The following is a 19546-nucleotide window of genomic DNA, read 5'->3' as shown; positions in this document are numbered from 1 at the left end:
AGTCAAACCACCAATGCGAAAAGTGTCAGAAGATGAAGCATCATCAAATAATTGCAAAAGCAATACTCAGCAAAAGACTATCGCACAAGTGAATTTGCAACAAGAAAATGTTGCTCAAGTTGGCGACAAAGAAGAGGAGCAACTCTTTGTGGCCACTTGCTTTGCAATCTTTCATTCAAGTGAGAAGTGACTCATTGACAGTGGTTGCACCCATTATATGACTTTTGATCATGATCTCTTCAAGGAATTGGATTCTTCAGTAGTTTCCCAAGTAAAGATTGGCAACAGTGAGTACATTGCAGTCAAGGGAAAAGACAGTTGCAATTGAAAACGTTTGAGGTACAAAATTTATCAAAGATGTGTTATTTGTACCTAAAGTGGGTCAAAAATTGTTGAGTGTTGGCCAATTAATTCAAAAGGGTTTCAAAATTATCTTTGAAACAAATCAGTGTTTAATGAAAGATACAAATGGCAATGATGTATTCAAAGTAAAAATTAAAGGGAAGAGCTTTGCACTTGATCCATTGATCTTCGCAACAAATGTGTTGAAGCATGGTCAGCATGCAGCAACAAGTCAGTCGAGACCAGCTCCTGCAGAGGCTACCAGTTCATCAAGCCAGCAAGCATGTTTTTGTTTCATTTTGTATTTAAGTTGATGAAATGTAACTTAGTTCAATTTGAACTATGGTAGGTTTATATTTGATGTAAAACTGATGTTGATTGAGCTGATTAATCAGCTTTGTTCATTTGTACAAGTTAATTAGCTCAAGTTACTAAGCTACTTAGTGGTAGTAGGTTGTGATTAGGTTAACCTACTGCTTTGACTAGCTGCAAGCTTGGTTTATGTATTGACTTAGTGCCATTTTGAGTTTTTTGAATGAATTCAATCAAAGTTTTCATCCATATGCTCTCTTTTAGCTTTGCTTTAAAATTCTGTTTTGTTTTTCTGCTTTGTTTCTCCTGCAAGTCACGATTCTTGCCGAGCAAGTTTCACTGCTTATCCTTGCTGCTTGTTGCACTAAATCCAACAAAATGTCCATGCTGAAGTTTGGCACAAGAGGCTTGAACATTTCGATCATGCAGCTGTTCTGAATTTCCAAATTTCAGAGCTTGCCAACAAGGAAAGCAATAGAGACTTCCATTCAAGCAATAAACTTAAAGAGCTATTGAAAATTTACAATTGATATACACTGATGCGACCGGACCTCACAACACTCTACCTCTCAATGGAAGTAGATTCAGAACAATAACGAGGGTAAGTCGGAATTTTAGCTATAATGTATTAAAAACATTTTTCATCTCTAACTTTATTTTACATCAGTCTCATTAAGCTATAAAAAAAAATCAATTTACATGGTTTTTTCGGCACAGTATTAAAAACAAGTCCACGGTAAGCAAAAATAGTTAACACAAAGCGTGCACTAGGTCCTATATTTCATTGGCAATTGTTCTTCTGAATCCACTGGAAGTTCCTCATCTGTCACCGATTAGTGGAATCTCTTCGGAAGGAAATATCGACTGCCGAAGTGTTGTTGGTACTGTATTATTGTAGCGAGAACAATATAACTGACACAATAACAATAACGTCCCGAGCAGTTGAAAAATAATCTGTCCCATGATCAAATCGAAACCCCTTCTCCAAATCGATCTAGTCTCGAAATGATTTATCACAATCGGTTCCATTATCCGACTGCGATAATAAGATCTTCCCGAAAACTGCAGAGGCTTGAAGAACAGAGGATCAGTTTTTTCGCGCATGCTCTGTATGCTTCCTTTGATCTTACTTCTCATGTCCAAGTTCAATGGAGGAAAACTGATTTTCACGAGTATCTCACAATCCATAGAATCACTTGAAAACGATTTGTCACCTGACCTTAAATGCCTGCAGCCAACCATGCACAGGCTGCCTGTTGCTATATCATAAACCCCTTCAGCAGAAATTTGGATTTTGGTTCGCAGAGATTCATTTGAAGAATCATTAACCGGATTAAGACCACCATCCAATTTCGAACTAGATAGTGTGATGCTTATTTTATAGCTGATATTAAGCAAGCCACTGTTGGAATCGGATTCAACACCAGAATTATTAGGCTTTGAGCTTGAGGATGGTAGTAGAAATGGAAATCTCTGATACTGTTGATCGCCTACCGCAAGAGGATCCAAAGAACCCCATCCCATTATTCCTTCAGAACGTTCGATGACCCACAACCTAAACTGCATGTCTGGAGAATAACCATATGGATATTGTCCCCTGTTGCTACTATTCCTAGGATTCTTCATTGGACATGATTTCTTCACTTTGTCCATTTGCATGTACTCATACTTCAAACCTTGAAGCTGAATTCGTCCCCCATAACGAAACTGGACCCTATCAAAGAACCCTGATTCATTCCTAGGCTTCACACTCCAAATTTCTCCTACAATGGTGCTTGTGTTTCTGATAGACAAGATGGCTGGGAATCTTAAGCTCAACCTCGTTGTGCAGTCTCCAACATGGGACTTCTCCAAGGAGCTTGATGCATCATAGATTCGGCATGCAACGATACAAAGCCGGTTCTTCTTTTCATCCCAAGATCCTTCTCCAATTAATGAAGTACTAATATTTGGAGAGCCATAATATCCCCTGTAACTATTGGTCCGAAATTCTATCAGAAACCTCAAGCTTAGCCTATCATTGGAGCACTGAATCATACTCAATGACATCAACGAAGGCAAGTATCCAATACTATCACCAAATGGATTGCAACTCTTTGAAGACTTACAACTACCAATATACTGCAGTTCGAAAGCATTGCCTCCTCCTAAAAACATATCGCAAATGGTTCGAGTTCGCGATAATCTAAGGGACAACTCCTGTTGGACATTGGTTCCCTCAGAACATCCTTCACTAAACTGTTTTGACACCATAGTATAAGTGTAATTTACTTGAGGAAACATCAGTAGTGAAATTTGCTCAAAATAATTTGGATCATCAACAGAATTCAAGCTATCCATGGTACCAGTGACTAAAGTTCTTATAGTACTTGAATTTTTAAGATTATTAATCTTAAGAACAGCTGCAAGATGAAGCAATTTACCTTCTTTGGAGTAAACATAACCCTTTCCCACCATGCAAAGCTTCCCGGTAATTCGAGACCAGAAGCCTCGAAAATTGAAGTCTAGAGTCCCACGGTTGCTTGAATTGCTTGAACTTGAAATGAATGAGCTTCTAGAGGAGATATTCTGTTCGTAGGAAAACCAGGTTTGAAAAATCAGGTTTCCTTCCACCATAAAGACATCATCAGCATGGGTTGTAAATACGTGGTGAGTCTCGAAAAGTAACGTTCTAGATTCGGGTGGAGAGTAGAAACGTGAAGGAGGATTGTTTAGGACTTTATCACCACCACTGTAGTAACCATTTTGACGTCCAGGGAAAGGCGTGATATTGAACTCCTCATCAGCTGGTTTGGATTCATGAACAACTGAGTTACAGTGAACACCATAATCAAATTCATTTGCAGTGCCAAAGACTACATGAAGACAAGTAACAGAGGAGATGATAAGCAAGAGGAAGAAAGCATTACTAAAACGAAGTTTCGTCCTACAGAATATGGAACAGTCCATAACTATAGACTTGAATTTCTTACAGACAGAAAGATTGTGATTAAGAACTTATTGCAAAAACTTCGAAATTGATCATAAATATATAGATATTACTCTACATCTCTCACTGGACATAGGAAATTTCCAAGAACAAGAGCTTGCAGAAAAATTCGTATGAATAATACTTATTTATATTTTATCAAATTAAATAAAGTTTTAGAGTCAAGACTCGTGTTCAACCCCAATCCAATAACGAGTGGTTATGATTATTATTATATCTAAGTCAATCTCAATGGAAATACACATATTTTTCCAGTTTGTGGGTCCAAACCAAAGACTTTTCTTGGCAGGTCCTACAGATGACTTTATTTAAGAAACTGGAGCATAGAGATGAATGAAGTTCCTACTATTTGCTCAAAAATGGTCCAATCATTCATTTTCGGAGACCTGAAATCAACCATCACTAAATGCTGACTTGAATTTTACTCTACATCTCTCACTGGACATAGGAAATTTCCAAGAACAAGAGGATACAGAAAATGGCTATGAAAAGCAATAGAAGATTAGGAGAGGTTGAGCAAATGGCAACATTAAATGAAGAGAAATTGATATAGTGAAAAAGCAATAAACCTTAATTTCAACACATAAATTATGAGCTTTCCCTTCTCAAATTTGGTTAAGTGAATGTAGTGGGACCTTAGATTAGTGGTCTCTAATAACATTATTAAATGTTTATGTAACCAATGAAACCATAGAAACATCATTATGTAACTAACCTATATTTAAAAAGGGTTAATATATATGGAGGTATTTGAATATAGAAATCTGTATTTATTTAGCACTTAAACTTAAAAATAGTAAGTTAAATTGGTATTTTTTTGTACCGAATTAATACCGTTAATTTTTTTTTACCTAATGAAATAGAATGATGATATGTGTCATAAAAATAATTAAAAAATAAATTTTTTATTTTGCATGCATAACTTGGACAATCGTTTATCCAAATTCACTCGTAATAATTTTTTTTTATAATTTCAAAAATAACAATATAATCTTTTTAATATAAACGCTTGTATTTACTAAAATTTTCTGTTTTTATATTTTGTAGATTTTTTTTATTTTAGGATTTTATTTTTTTTATTTTCAGTGCACAATAAATCTGGGCAAATAGTTGGCTAGATACAAATGAATATGAATAGCTATTCGTTTAAGTTCATTCTATACATATATTTCTCTAATAATTTTATATTTTTTATAATTTCAAACAATAATAATATAATTTTTTAAATGAATTCCAAATTTAAAATAAAATTAATTTGTATCACTTAAGTAATAAATCATTTTAAAATTAATTTAAATTTTATTCCAGACTTTAAAAAATAATAATAATGATTATAAATTGTTTTAAAATATATTTTTACTTGACTAATAAATTTAAATAAATTCCAGATCATATTTTTTAAAATGATTATAATTAGCTTAATTAATAAAATTAGAATTTATTTAAAAGATATTCTTATATTATTATTTTTGAAATTATAAAAGAATATATAAAATTGCTAGAGAAATACACGTAAAATGAACTTGAACAAATGATTATCCAGATTCATTTGTATATGGATGACTCTGGGTCCAAATTTGTTGTGCACTTGAAATTAAAAAAAAAAATCTTAAAATTCAAGAAAAATTCTTCAAAATATAAAAAAATTATAAATTATAAAACACAAGATTTTCTTTAAAAGAATTATATTGTTATTTTTAAATTATAAAAATATAAAAATTATTAAAATACTTGTAATTAACATAATTTAGTGCATTATCAGTGAAATTTTTAAGCTTCAAGATCAGGGTTTGATAAGTGTACTATAAAAATATAGTAAAATATTTAAAATAAATACACAATTTTTTTAACACTCCTTGTGAAATAAAAAAAATGTACACTAACAATGAATTAAATACTAACCCTTACATTTAATTAGAATTAGTGTAAATGCTAAATATGATTATATGATTAATGTGATTATATTTATTTATTTTAATATTTTTCATATATTTAGAAAATATTTTATTTCAATACAAATTCATATCAATACCTTTTATACTACAAGGGCTTACTAAATCTAAAATAGTGGATGCAAAACTCTTTTGTCAATATTTTATTTTTATTAATTTAAAATTTAAAAAAATCGAAATGAAAAATTTTATATTTTAGGCGAACCCCTAAGTATGCGCCTCCCTTTCTCTCCCCAAAGCGAGGCAAGGGGTTTCACACTGAAAGAAATCGCAATTAAACCTGGTCACCAAAATTGTACGAAAACAATTTTCATTTTCAATTTAGGGTAAACTACTAAAATAGTCACTTTTGTTTGTCTTAGGTTACATTTTAGTCACTTATGTTTGAAATATTACGTTTTAATCACTTACGTTATCGTGTTGTAACATTTTAGTCACTGAGTCATTAATTGCCAACAATGGTGTAACGGTAAGCTGATGTGGCATGTTAAATCATCATTGCAAACAAAAATTTTAGGTTAAATTCTACAATTGGTCCCTATATTTTTTCATTTTAAACAATTTTAAAATTTTCTTTTAAGTTCTTTTAACTTTTTTTTCCATTCTCTTCTGCTTCTCCCTTTATTTTTCTCCCTTCTTCATTTCTTTTAACATAGTTTTTCTATGTTTTCCATTTGTAACTAGTCCAAAAGCTCGCCTCACTCGAAAAAATTAAATTGTTTAAAAAAGTAAAACATAGCAAAACTACGTTGAAAGAAATGGAGAAAGGAGGAAAACAAAGGGAGAAGCATAAGACAATGAAAAAGAAAGAAAGTTAAAAAAAAACATAAAAGAAAAAAATTAAATTGCTCCAAACGAAAAAATATGGGGACCGATTGTATAAATTAACCTAGAATTTTTGTTTGAAATGATGATTTAATGTGCCACAGTTAACAGAAATTAACGGCTCAGTGACTAAAATGTTACATCATGATAACATAAGTGACTAAAACGTAACATTTCAAACATAAGTGACTAAAATGTAACTTGAACCAAACAAAAGTGACTATTTTAATAGTTTACCCTACAATTTATTGAACACTTTATATAGATTATATCGAGTATATGGACGATATCTAGCTCAAGACAGATTCTACTATTTTAGAAGTTTACTTGACGTCTGCAACTTCAAATAATATCTTCCTGGGCATGAGTATTTGGTGGGTTATTTTGTCAAAATAGTATGTATCCACTGGAAGTTCCTCAGCTGTCACAGAGTATTAGACTCTCTTCGGAAGGAAATATCGACCGCCGATTATTGTAGCGAAAAGAACATAACTGACACAATAACAATAACGTCCCAATCAGTTGAAAAGTAATCTGCACCGTGGTCAAATAGAAATTCATTCTCCAAATCGATCTAGACTCGAAATCAGTTATCACAATCTGTTCCAATATCCCACTGCGATAATCAGATCTTCCCGAAAACTGCAGAGGCTTGAAGGACAGAGGATCGGTTTTTTCGCGCATGCTCTGGATGCTTCCTTTGATCTTATTTCTCATGTCCGAGTTCAATGGAGGGAAATTGATTTTCACGAGGATCTCACAATCCATAGAATCACTTGAAGACGATTTGTCACTTGACCTCAAATGCCTGCAGCCAACCATGCACAGACTACCTGTTGCTATATCATAAACCCCTTCAGCAGAAATTCGGATTTTAGTTCGCAGAGATTCATTTGAAGAATCATTAACCGGATTAAGACCACCACCCAATTTCGAACTAGATAGTGTGATGCTTATTTTATAGCTGATATTAAGTAAGCCACTGTTGGAATCGGATTCAACAGCAGGATTATTAGGTTTTGAGCTTGAGGATGGTAGTAGAAATGGAAATCTCTGATATTGTTGATCTCCTACCGCAAGAGGATCCAAAGAACCCCATCCAATTCTTCCTTTAGAACCTTCGATAGCTAACAACCTATACCGCATGTCTGGAGAAACGTCATATGGATATTGTCCCCTGTTGCTACTAGTCCTAGGATTCTTCATTGGACATGATTTCTTCACTTTGTCCATTTGCATGTACTCATACTTCAAACCTTGAAGTTGAATTCGTCCCCCATAACGAAACTGGACCCTATCAAAGAACCCTGATTCATTCCAAGGCTTCACACTCCAAATTTCTCCTACAATGGTGCTTGTGTTTCTGATAGACAAGATGGCTGGGAATCTTAAGCTCAACCTTGTTGTGCAGTCTCCAACATGAGATTTATCCAAGGAGCTCGATGCATAGTAGATTCGGCACGCAACTATATGAAGTCGGTTCTTCTTTTCATCCCAAGATCCTTCTCCAATTAATGAAGTACTAATATTGGGAGAGCCGTAATATCCCCTATAGCTATTGTTCCAAAATTCTATCAGAAACCTCAAGCTTAGTCTATCGTTGGAGCACTGAATCATACTCAATGACATCAACGAAGGCAAATATCCAATACTATCACCAAATGGATAGCAACTCTTTGAAGACTTACAACTACCAGTATACTCCAGTTCGAAAGCATTGGCTCCACCTGAAAACATATTGCAAATGGTTCGAGTTCGCGATAATCTAAGGGACAACTCCGGTTGGACATGGGTTCCCCGAGGATACTCTTCACTAAACTGTTTCGACACCATAATATAAGTGTAATTTACGTGAGGAAACATCAGTAGTGAAATTCGCTCAAAATAATTTGGATCATCAACAGAATTCAAGCTATCCATGGTACCAGTGGCTAAAGTTCTTATGGTACTTGAATTTTTAAGATTATTAATCTGAAGAGCAGCAGCAAGATGAAGCACTTTACCTTCTTTGGAGTAAGCATAACTTGATCCCACCATGCAAAGCTTCCCAGTAATTCGAGACCAGAAGCCTCGAAAATCGAAGTCTAGAGTCCCACGGTTGCTTGAATCGCTCAAACTTGAAATGGATGAGCTTCCAGGGAAGATACTCTGTTCGTAGGAAAACGAGGTTTGAAAAATCAGGTTTCCTTCCACCTTGAAGACATCCTCAACATCGGTCGAAAATACGTGGTGAGTCTCAAAAATGAGCGCTTTCGATTTGGATGGAAAGTACGAACGTGAAGGAGGATTGTTTAGGACATTATCCCCACCGCTGAAGTAACCACTTTGATGTTGAGAAAAAAGCATGATATTGGTCTCCTCATCAGCTGGTTTAGATTCATGAACAACTGAGTTACAGTGAACACCATAATCAAATCCAATTGCAGTGCCAGAGATTACATGAAAACATGTGAAAGAGGAGATGATAAACAAGAAGAAGAAAGCATTAAAAAAACAAAGTTTCGTCCTACAGAATAAGGAACAGTCCATAACTATAGACTTGAATTTCTTCAGACAGAAAGATTGTGATAAATATAATGATATTAGTCTACATCTCTCACTGGACATCGTAATTTCCAAGAACAAGAGCCTGCAGAAAAATTCATATGAATAATACTTGTTTATTTTTTATCACAATAAACAAAGTTTAGAGTCAAGCCTGGTGTTCTACATCAATCCAATAACGAGTGGTTATTATTATTATGTCAATCTCAATAGAAATACATATTTTTTATTTCTATATGTTCGAGTAACAATTAAAATATTTACCATTGTAGTCTGATTCGAATCGCGTTGTTGTTAGAATTTTATCCTCTTCTTATAATCCATAAAATAAACCAAAGACTTTTCTAGGCAGGTCCTACAGCTGACTTGATTTAAGAAACTAGAGCATAGAGTTTTATCACATCCTTTTTTAAGTTATGAAGATATTTTTTTAATACTAAATTTTATTATTTTTATAATATATTAAAGAAATTAAAATTTATTTAAAAAATACAATTTGATTGTTTTTAGTATTAAATTCGAATTTGGTATTGAGTCACTTTTCAAGTTTAGATTTATTTAGCTAAAATTTGTTGGATGTGAGGGTTTTTTTTGCTCAAGCTTTTGGGATTTAAGTTTTTTCAAATTTGCATTAAATCAAATAAAAACTGATGTTAGGTTTTGGATCAAATTGAGATCAATTTTTTTCAAATTTAGGCCTGTTTAGGTTTGAGCTTTTCAAGCTTGAATAATTTCAAATTCACCTCAAATTGCATAAGAATAAGTTGGAGCTCTAGTTTCTTAGATCATATTTTCAAGTTCAGTCTCACTTTGCCACAATAATGGCATAAGGGTCTTCCTTTCATCTTGTTACATACATGTTTTTGTCTTGGTATTAGTCCATCAAATGTTGCAAATTCGTGCCAGAATAGACGCCTTTCACCTATGGTTCCTTCTTTGAATAAATGTTTTGAACAGGTACAATCTAAAGTTCCTGGAGCTAATAGGCTTGCAAGTCCCTGTGGGTAGGATTCCAAATATGATCAAGGAATTTGCAATCTAAAATGTTGCATCAACATCTTTATCATTTGGATAACACATTTCTACCATAATAGGCTTGCAAGTTCCTTGATGAGAATTGAAATCTTAAATTTGCACAAAAAAAACCATCCTACCAAGTTTTTTTCCAGCAAGGATCTCCTGACATTGTGCTTCCTGGTGATTTTTTAATAAATGTCAGGCAGGACCAGTCTTGTAGTCGTTAAAGCTGGTGATTTTTTTAGGGTGCAGGTACTGTCATTGACAACAAAGTATGCCTTCAGAAGAATAATGATTTTTATAATCATCAATCAACAAAAACATAAACAAAATTATTAAGATAATTGTAATATCAAACATTACACATATGTACTCATTTGCTCCAGCAAACCTTAACATTAGAAAACAAAATCTTGTTCCAAATGGATTAATAAAAATACTTGTCACACATATTGGGTTTTGCTATTTAGAGCTATCTTTATTTGTTAATTTCATGTATGAAATTTGAAAACAAAAATTTGATGAATGATTTTATTAAAATAATAATTATGTTTTAGATATTTGATGATTTAACTAATTAATTATATTATTGCATAATATAAAAATGTATGATGTTATGCATCATAAAATAATACATGTCAAAATAAATTATTACAACGACAAGTTTTATTACGGTGAATGATGGATTAATTCAATATGAATCATGATCCATGTGTGTAACACCCTAAAATAGGATATGAGAGTTTCGAGTGTATTTTAAGAATTTTAGCCTATATGTGCTCAAAATTTCGTAACGTTAGTATTCGACAATGGCTATTAGGGAATTGAGTCAATTTCTGAAAATGAGTTTTAAATACCTAAATTTTAGAAAAAGGACTAATTTATAACAAATTTAAAATAGTGAGCACTTATATTGCAGTTTTACCAATTTTTAAAATTGAACCTAATAAACCCCATTCCCAGTTCTATATATGTTCTATATATGAATGAAACTTGTTGCATGCGAAAATGTTAAGTGTAGATCAATATATTTGCATTTTAAGTTCGTCCACAAATCTTAAAACTTGAATTTAAAATAATTTCTAAAAAGTATTTATATGAACATATTGGAAAAAAAGTTCATTTTGTCTCAAATTTTAGGAGAAAACTTACGTGAAACAATTCTTCCATCTATATGACAAGTTGGTTCGATTCCCATGGAAAGCTTTTTGAACTTCTGGAATATTAAAGTAAAATTGCACCCTTAATGGAAGACAAATGTCAACTTCTTTGTCAACTATAAGAACCAAGACTAAAAAATAAAGTTTTACGCTTTTGATATATAACCAATAAAAGAAAAAAGCACAAAATTAATTTTACTCAATTGATTAGTTAATTCAATTCTATAGGAACTTATGTTATATGTAGTTTCGAATTGAAGTAAAGTAAGAGGAATGTAAAGAAATAAATGAAAACATGTTTTCCTACGTCCAAATCTAGCTCATTTTCAGCATTAGGAGGGCAAAAGACAACAAATAGCTTTTGTGGAAGTAATTATGAGCATTGGTCTTGAAAGTAGCCAAACCAGCCTCGAACTCAAGGTTTTTGCATTTTGCGCTTTAAGTGGTTGCAGCATCAATGAGACAAATGTGCTGGAAAAGGATGGCTCAAAAGCAAACATTGCTTTTGGTTGGAAAGTGGAGTTGATAGGTTATGGATGCGGGGTAGTGTTTGGACTGGCCATGGGATGTGTTGTTTTCCAAACTGGTAAGGTGAAAAGGTTCGTGAATTTGGTTGAAGACCAACATGAGAAGAGGCGAAGAAGAAAGCCAAAATATAGCAATCGCATCAATGGATGAAGAAGGATCTAGTTGGTGCAAATGAAGTTAAAGCATTTCTGCTGTGTCTTCATAGTTTCTTGTTAGTAGTCTGTCAGAAAGTTTTTCCTATGGTGAAAAGTTGCATTGGTCTGTGTCTGTTTTTATGATTGTACCAATTCCTCTATATTTCATTGCATTTCGTACTATTTGTAAGGGTTTAGTTCGAGGGTAACATCTTGTATGGTGCAACTATGTATGTCTTCTTTCTTGAATTTCAATTTTTAGTAAACATTATACTGCTCACCATAAAAAAAATACATGTAGAATTACAAAATATTCAATTATTCAAGTTTGAGTTGCATTTATAAACATGTGATGATGATAATTCATGAACATAAGGTAAGGTTTGGGCCCTTTTGCCATATGCATTTATGTTGCAGATGTTCCAACATGGAATAATTCAACCTGCCTTTGTGTAATCTATCGACAAATTTAAGAGTAATATTTGCAATAGCATTGCAGAGTAACATATTAAGATTTGATTACACTGTCAAAAGATTGCAGAAACGATGAGATTAATCCAATTACAGGAATTGATATCCTAAATGGCTTTTAGGTACGTAGCTTCATTGACGGTACAAAGTAGTTAAAATTTCCAGCATTCATGTCTTTATTTTCCCTCAAGTAAACGTAGTCAATACTGCAAACGGTGTGGAAGTATTATACATTACGGCGCAAATGTCCAAAATTTCCACATTGCTTGTAAATTAAGTTTGGGTGAGAGAGATAGGAGGAAGCAACAACATGTGTGAAGTCAATAGACAATTGATAGTCTTAGTCTTAGTCTTTTTTTGTCGAGTTATATGGTCAATAGACAATTGATAGTTAAATTTGTAGCAATCTTCTTCCTCTTTATTATTCTGTGTGGAAAATTATTTGGGACCAAACTTGACGTGTTATAAGGAAGAAGACTTTGTAATCTCATGAATGTTAATTATTTTACTTCTTTGATAAAAAAAAAGTAATCAATTTTATGAATGAAAAATATATGGTAAAAAGGAAGTCGTTGTTGATTAGAGCTGCTCATGGGCCGGGCCGGGTCGGGTTCGGGCCGGGCCCATAAAAAATTTTGGCCCGTGTCCTAGGCCGGGCCCGGCCCGAAATATGGGCCTGAAATTTTGTCCAGGCCCGGCCCGGGGAAAAATTCCTAAGCCCGGGCCCGGCCCGGCCCATTTTTTAAATAAACACAAAAAAATTTAGAAAATTTTTAAAAAAGTATTTTAAAAATATTTTAAAAATAAAAAAATTTTAAAAAAGTATTTTAAAATATTTTTAAAAATAAAAAATATATATTTATTATATTCGGGCCGGGCCGGGCCAGGCCCGGGCAAAAAAAGTGGTGCCCGAGGCCCGGCCCGTTTTCTAAACGGGCCTCATTTTTTTGCCCAAGCCCATATTTCGGGCCTATATTTTTACCCAAACCCTCCCATATTTCGGGCGGGCCGTCGGTTCGGGCCGGGCCGCCCGGCCCATGAGCACCTCTATTGTTGATCACTAACAACATGATGATTGTAGAAATACAAAAATTCCCATATATGTGTTGAATTCTGCATAATGTAAATGCCCCGCATTGTATGTGAATTCTGCAATAGACCAAACTTTACGTGTTATAGTACTCCTTTAAACTGAGTTAGTAAAAAGTAATTCCATTCTTATCAAAATTAGTTATACTCTTAATTTATAACAAAGGAAAGAGTACTTTGAGTTTAACTCAAAGGTTAATATGTCATCAATGGGCGATGGCGTGGCGCTACCATGTCAACGATTATTGGTCATGTGGCAGTGTCATGTCAACAAACAGTGTTGATGTGGTATCCATTAACAACTACGTAGGTGTTGCCATTAACTACTAAGGGTCAACATCAGCCACGTAAGTGTTAGTTTTGTTAGTTAACAAATGTTAACTTTTTCATCATGTTTTTTGGATGATTTAGTGAACCATACAAGTTTTAAGGCTAAAAGAGACAAGAAAATGAAACTCTAAAATGACTTTTTGTTTGTAAAGTTAAAAAAATGCCAAATAAATCATTATGTCTTTTTGGTTTTAATTTTTTTTTACTTGATTAAAAGAGAAATAATTAACGAATGAAAAATAACTATTCCCAAATAAATTTATCAGAATTTATAACAAATGAGGTTTTAGATTTGAATTATGAGCTTATAAATATATATAAATATACACGTTTTTATGGAATCGGTGGATTAAATTTCTAGCAGTCTTCTTCCTCAAACGTAGTGAATAGAGTACAATTTTGTTCTTTTGTGTGGAAAAGAATTTCCACATAAATTAGTTTTGGTTGACTGGCAAGTGAATAGACATACACATTCTTTAGGTGTTATAGAGAAGAAGACTAAATCAATCTACTTCGTAATCTCATCAATCTTAATTTTTGTAGTTGTTTAGGGAAGATTTTGCTAAAAAAAAATAAATCCAATTTTAAGAATGAAAAATATATGGTAAGAAAGAAGACTAATTGGTTGTTAATGTAAAAGAAAAGAAAGAAGACTAACATATTATTTGTTGCCTATAAATACCATTCCTATCCTTCATCTTCCTCTACAAACATAACACGGCCTCCTATCTCTTTCTCTGCCTATTCCTCTTCTTTCCCCATCTTTATGCTTCTTTTTCTTCTTCAGGATCTCACTTCTGCTCTTCACTAATCCAGTTCAAGAACTCCTTTTCCATAACAGAGGGTGCTTCTTTGTATTGCGATGAGATTGCTGGCCCTAAATCTTATCCCAAGACAAATTCATGGAAGGAGGGTACAGATTGCTGCTCATGGGACCATCTAAATGCTCATGCTATTGCCCTTGACTTGAGCTGCAGTTGGCTATATGGCAACTTCCCTTCCAATACCACTCTCTTCCTTCTTCCTCAGCTTCAAAAACTCAACATTGCCTTCAATAATTTTAATCTTTCCCAAATTCCATCCAAGTTGGATCGGTTTACGAGCCTATTCTACCTCAACCTTTCTCATACAGGGTTTGCAGGAGAAGTCCCATCCCGAGTCTCCCACCTGTCAAAATTGGTTTCACTTGATCTCTCCTCTTCGATTTATTACTATGAGCAATTTACATTTGACAAACATGCTCTGGAGGGACTTGTTCAAAACCTAACCGAGGTCAGACATCTGTTTTTGGATGGAATCAACATGTCTTCTGTTAATGCTCATGTCTTCATGAATCTATCCTCTTCTCTAAGGTCTCTCAGTCTTGCTGGTTGTGATTTGCAAGGAAAATTCCCAAAAAACATTTTTGATTTGCCAAACCTCAATCTCCTCAACTTGGGAGGCAACCAAAACCTCAATCTTGATCCTTTGAAGTTCAATCGGAGCAGCAATCTTGAGCATTTGGATCTGTCGTGGATGTCCTCCTCTACAGAATTCATTGATTCAGTTGACAATCTACAGGCCTTAGAGTACTTGGATTTATCAGGAAATTCTTCCTTTCAAGGATTGTCTGTCTCAATCACAAATTTATCATCTTTGGAGCAATTGATAATTTCAGGCGCAAATTTTTTGGAGGATTGCCCGACTCGATGGGGAATCTTGTGTCCTTGAAGTTTTTAGATCTCTCCAATTCCAACTTATCAACAACGGTTCCAAGATCACTGGAAAATCTCTTGCAACTCACTCATTTAGACTTGTCGGTGAACCAATTGAGTGGACAAATTTTAAGATCATTGGGTAACATCTTGCAACTCACTTATTTAAGCTTCCATTAGAACCAATTGAGTGGACAGATTCCAAAATCATTGGGAAACCTATTGCAACTCACTCAATTAGGCTTGTCAAGAAACCAATTGAGTTGATGAATTCCATTATCAATTCTAAACCTAACGCAACTTGAATACTTGGAAATATCTGAAAATACATTAGAAGGTTCCATTCCAGATGATGTAACTGCTTGTCCTAATCTAATATCTTTAGGCTTATCTGACAATTTACTCAATGGAACGCTTCCGTCATGGTTGTATACTGCTCCCTCCTTAAAAACAATATATCTCTCTCAAAATCAATTCAGTGGGCATATCGAAGAATTCCAATCCAAATCACTAGAATATTTATATCTAAACATTAATAAACTCCAAGGTCCTCTTCCATCTTCAATATTCCAACTTCTCAATCTTACCTTCCTCGTTTTATCCTCAAATAATCTTAGTGGTGTCATAGAGTTTAGCATGTTCTCAAACCTTCCAAATCTAAGACTTCTCGACCTTTCATATAACAGCCTATCCTTAACATCTAATAGTACATCTAGTGCTAATCATATATTGCCTAATCTTACAGACTTACTTTTGTCATCGTGCAATCTTAGTGAATTCCCTCAATTTTTGAAAGGGCTTAAAAGTTTGGAAAGCGTAGACCTCTCTTGCAACAAAATTCAAGGCAAGATTCCACCGTGGATGCTAGAGGTGGGGAATGACTCTTTGTCTTTCTTAAACGTATCTCACAACTCTTTGACAGAAGTTTAGCACTTTCCATGGAAGGATATTGAAGTTCTTGACTTAAGCTCCAGTTTGATCAGTGGAAATCTTCCGATTCTAGCTTCGACCATCCATGTCTTTTTGATCTCAAATAATAGTTTCAGTGGAGAGGTCTCTTCTTTAATATGCAATGCCACTTCTTCGAATTCTTGATTTGTCCCACAATTACTTGAGTGGAACAATTCCGCAATGTTTTGGAAATTTGAGCAACAGCCTTGAATTCTTGAATCTGAAGAAGAACAAGTTTTATGGGACGATTCCTCCAACATTTGCAAAGGGATGCCGATTGAGTAATTTCAACTTAAATGGAAATTTGTTAGAAGGGCCTTTGGCACCATCCATCCTTAATTGTAGAGGTCTGGAAGTGCTAGATCTTGGTAACAACAAGATTAATGATACATTTCCTCATTGGTTGGGAAGTCTTCCATTTTTGCAAATTCTTGTATTGAAGTCAAATCATATGCATGGTTCCTTGCGTGTCAATAGCTCCAGGTCTAGCCCTTTTTTCTCTAAAATCCAAAATTTTGACCTCTCAAGTAACTATTTTTCTGGACCCCTACCAGTGAGATACATCAACAGCTTCAAGGCTATCATAAATCTAGAGAAGATTGGTAGTACAGTGTCTTACATGGGGGTGAATGATCCTCAAGGTTGTCGCTTCTATACCTATTCCATTGGAATTGTTATGAAAGGACAAGATAGGGAATTGGTGAAAACTTTCACCATGTGGATGATCATTGATCTATCAAAAAATCAGTTTGAAGGGGGTCCAAAGGTTATTGGGAAGCTTAACTTACTGAAAGGGCTCAACCTTTCTCATAATAACCTTAATGGTGATATCCCCACCTCAATAGGGAATTTGAAAAGTCTTGAATGGTTGGACCTATCTTCAAACAGGTTGTCTGGGACGATTCCAAATAGATTGGCAGATCTGCCATTTCTTTCGTCCTTAAATGTTTCTGACAATCAACTCCATGGTCAGATTCCTCAAGGCAAACAATTCAACACATTTGGAAATGATTCATATGAAGGAAATAAGGGACTATGTTGATTTCCGGTCTCTCGAAAGGTTCCAACATCATTGAGCCAGTGTTGAGCATGGACTGCAATGCAACAGAAGGCCATGAAGCAGACCAGCAGCTGCAGCAGACCAGCATTCCAGCAAGACCAGAAGCAGCTTATCCATTTTGTTTATTTTGTTTACTTTTGAATCATTTTGTAATGCTATCCAAGTTGAATGTAACTAGACTTTTAGAGTTGTTAAGATTTGAATTGATGGATGTAATGGCTGAAAATTGTTCAGCTTTCTTTTGTATTACTTTAGTTGGCAACTTGCCAAAATAGGTGGGAGCAGTTATAAGTTTAGGTAACTGACATTCTAATTTTGTAACTCTTATATTTTCAAATGAAATGAAAAGTAATGGTATTCCATTCGGTTACATGTTTTTTGCTCTTGAGTTTTCTGTTTTTGTTTTCTTCTTTTCTGCTTGCTGTTTTAGAGCTTATGCTCTTGGTGTTTCATTATTCTGTTCTCTCTGTTCACTTTTTGCTGCTGCCATTGTTCCAACAGCCAGCACCTCCAAATGTGCTTGAAAAAGATGGCTCAAAATCAAACATTGCTTTTGGTTGGAAAGTGGTGTTGATAGGTTATGGATGCGGAGTAGTGTTCGGAATGTTGGTGGGATATGTTGTTTTCCAAACTGGAAAGCCGAAATGGTTGGTGAATTTGGTTGAAAACCAACATGAGAAGAGTCGAAGAAGAAATCAAAGAAAGGCAATCGCAGCAGTGGACGAAGAAGGATCTAATTACTGCAAATGATGTTCAAGAATTAGTGTTGTATTTTCCTAATTTCTTGTTTTGTAGACCGTTTTGCCTATGGTGAAGGGTTGCATTGGTATCTGTCTGTCTTTATTATTGTACCAATTCCTCTGTCTTTCATTGCATTTCGTACTATCTGTAATGGTTTGTTTGAGTGTAACATTTTGTATGGTGGTGTTGTTTATGTCTTCTTTCATGGATTTCAATTTAGTCTCAATAATCTTTGCCACTGCTTAGTAAAGGAGAAAGGAGAACAAAATGTCTGTAGGAACTAAGAAAACAGAATGAGAAATTTTGACAGAAACTTAAGCATAAAGCATTGATATCTTGCTCAACAAACAAAACAAAAACAGCAAGAGCTTTATGAACAAAAATGCTTAAGTAAAGACCAAATGAAGAAGAATTTTCTGAAAGATTTCATTACATTTGAATGACGGCACAATGCCATTACATATACCAAGCAATCAGCTGGTCAAAAATAAGAAAATGTTACCTAAACACATACCTAACTCCACTAAGTGGCTTAGTAACTTTTTGATAAACATTGTTTGTACACTTGGTAAAGCTGATTTATCAATCTATCAGCACCTAATTACATCAAGCATATCAACAACTTAGTTCATATCTAACCAAGTAATAAAATATCTATTTGAAAGTAACAAAACATGAGCAGCGTAAGCTTCAGCTGCAACTTGCATGGCTCGGATAGCTTGGTCTGCTTCTTGGTCTGCATGCAAGCCAACTTCAACAATGTCTCAATGATCTCTGTTGTATTTTCATAATTTTTTTACAAGTTAGCAGTAAAAGGTTTGGTTATCTGGAGACGGTAATAATATATAGCAGAGTTGAAGGAATGATGTAATGAATTGATACATGGAACATTGCAGACTGTAAAAGGGTACATATAGGTTGCTTTAATTGGTGGATGTAAAGTCCTTATTTCCTTTAGTTAAGCTTATTAATTGAATTGGTGATTCAAAGATGCATGAATTTCTAGCTAGCAGTCTGCTTGCCATCTCATTTAAGAGATAAGGATAGTCCTCCCACATTTCAAACTCTTCTCCTTCCTTCACAAAGGCTATCAAATGGATAAGCTTATACTCCTCATACTCTAGTTTTATAATTATATGTAACTTTAAAACAAAAACTTGATAATAAAATATAATTGTAAATTTTATAATTATAATCTTCAAATCTTGTATAACTCAATAACAAAGTGTAAGTGAAAACAAGTTATATATCTGTATAAAATATCATAATCTTTTTAATACTCAATTGAAAATATATATTTATATTATAATTTATAATTTATAATTAAACTTTTAGTTAAATTAAAAATTATATTTTTTAAAATTACTATACAAATTAATTAATTAAATTTTATTTTAAAATATTATA

General features: G+C 33.9%; 3 protein-coding genes across 4 annotated transcripts; 1 reads left to right on the top strand and 2 right to left on the bottom strand.

The window, feature by feature from the left end:
- Positions 1-1473: 1473 nt before the first annotated feature.
- LOC107900912 (uncharacterized) lies at positions 1474-3603 on the bottom strand. Its single transcript, XM_016827055.1, has one exon. It carries the CDS (start codon positions 3601-3603, stop codon positions 1474-1476), a length of 2130 nt encoding a protein of 709 aa, XP_016682544.1.
- A 2950-nt stretch (positions 3604-6553) lies between these two features.
- Positions 6554-9077, bottom strand: LOC107904243 (uncharacterized). Of its 2 annotated transcripts, XM_016830663.2 has the most exons (2): positions 8424-9076; positions 6555-8238 (listed from the first exon to the last, which is right to left on the bottom strand). In XM_016830663.2, exons 1-2 carry the CDS (start codon positions 8439-8441, stop codon positions 6838-6840), a joined length of 1419 nt encoding a protein of 472 aa, XP_016686152.1. In that variant the 5' UTR covers positions 8442-9076; the 3' UTR covers positions 6555-6837. The 2 variants fall into 2 exon arrangements, with proteins under 2 accessions (XP_016686072.1, XP_016686152.1); XM_016830583.2 differs by having other exon boundaries at positions 6554-9077.
- A 7382-nt stretch (positions 9078-16459) lies between these two features.
- LOC107904378 (receptor-like protein 9DC3) lies at positions 16460-18148 on the top strand. The gene is made up of 4 exons (XM_041092793.1): positions 16460-17306; positions 17399-17568; positions 17674-17695; positions 17829-18148. The coding sequence occupies exons 1-4, from the start codon at positions 16460-16462 to the stop codon at positions 18146-18148; spliced, it is 1359 nt and encodes a 452-aa protein (XP_040948727.1).
- The last annotated feature ends 1398 nt before the right edge of the window (positions 18149-19546 follow it).

Source organism: Gossypium hirsutum, chromosome D05 (assembly GCF_007990345.1).
Source record: "Gossypium hirsutum isolate 1008001.06 chromosome D05, Gossypium_hirsutum_v2.1, whole genome shotgun sequence".
Taxonomy (NCBI): domain Eukaryota; kingdom Viridiplantae; phylum Streptophyta; class Magnoliopsida; order Malvales; family Malvaceae; genus Gossypium; species Gossypium hirsutum.
Note: the sequence above shows the minus strand (reverse complement) of the source record. Positions and strands in the feature narration are given on the sequence as shown.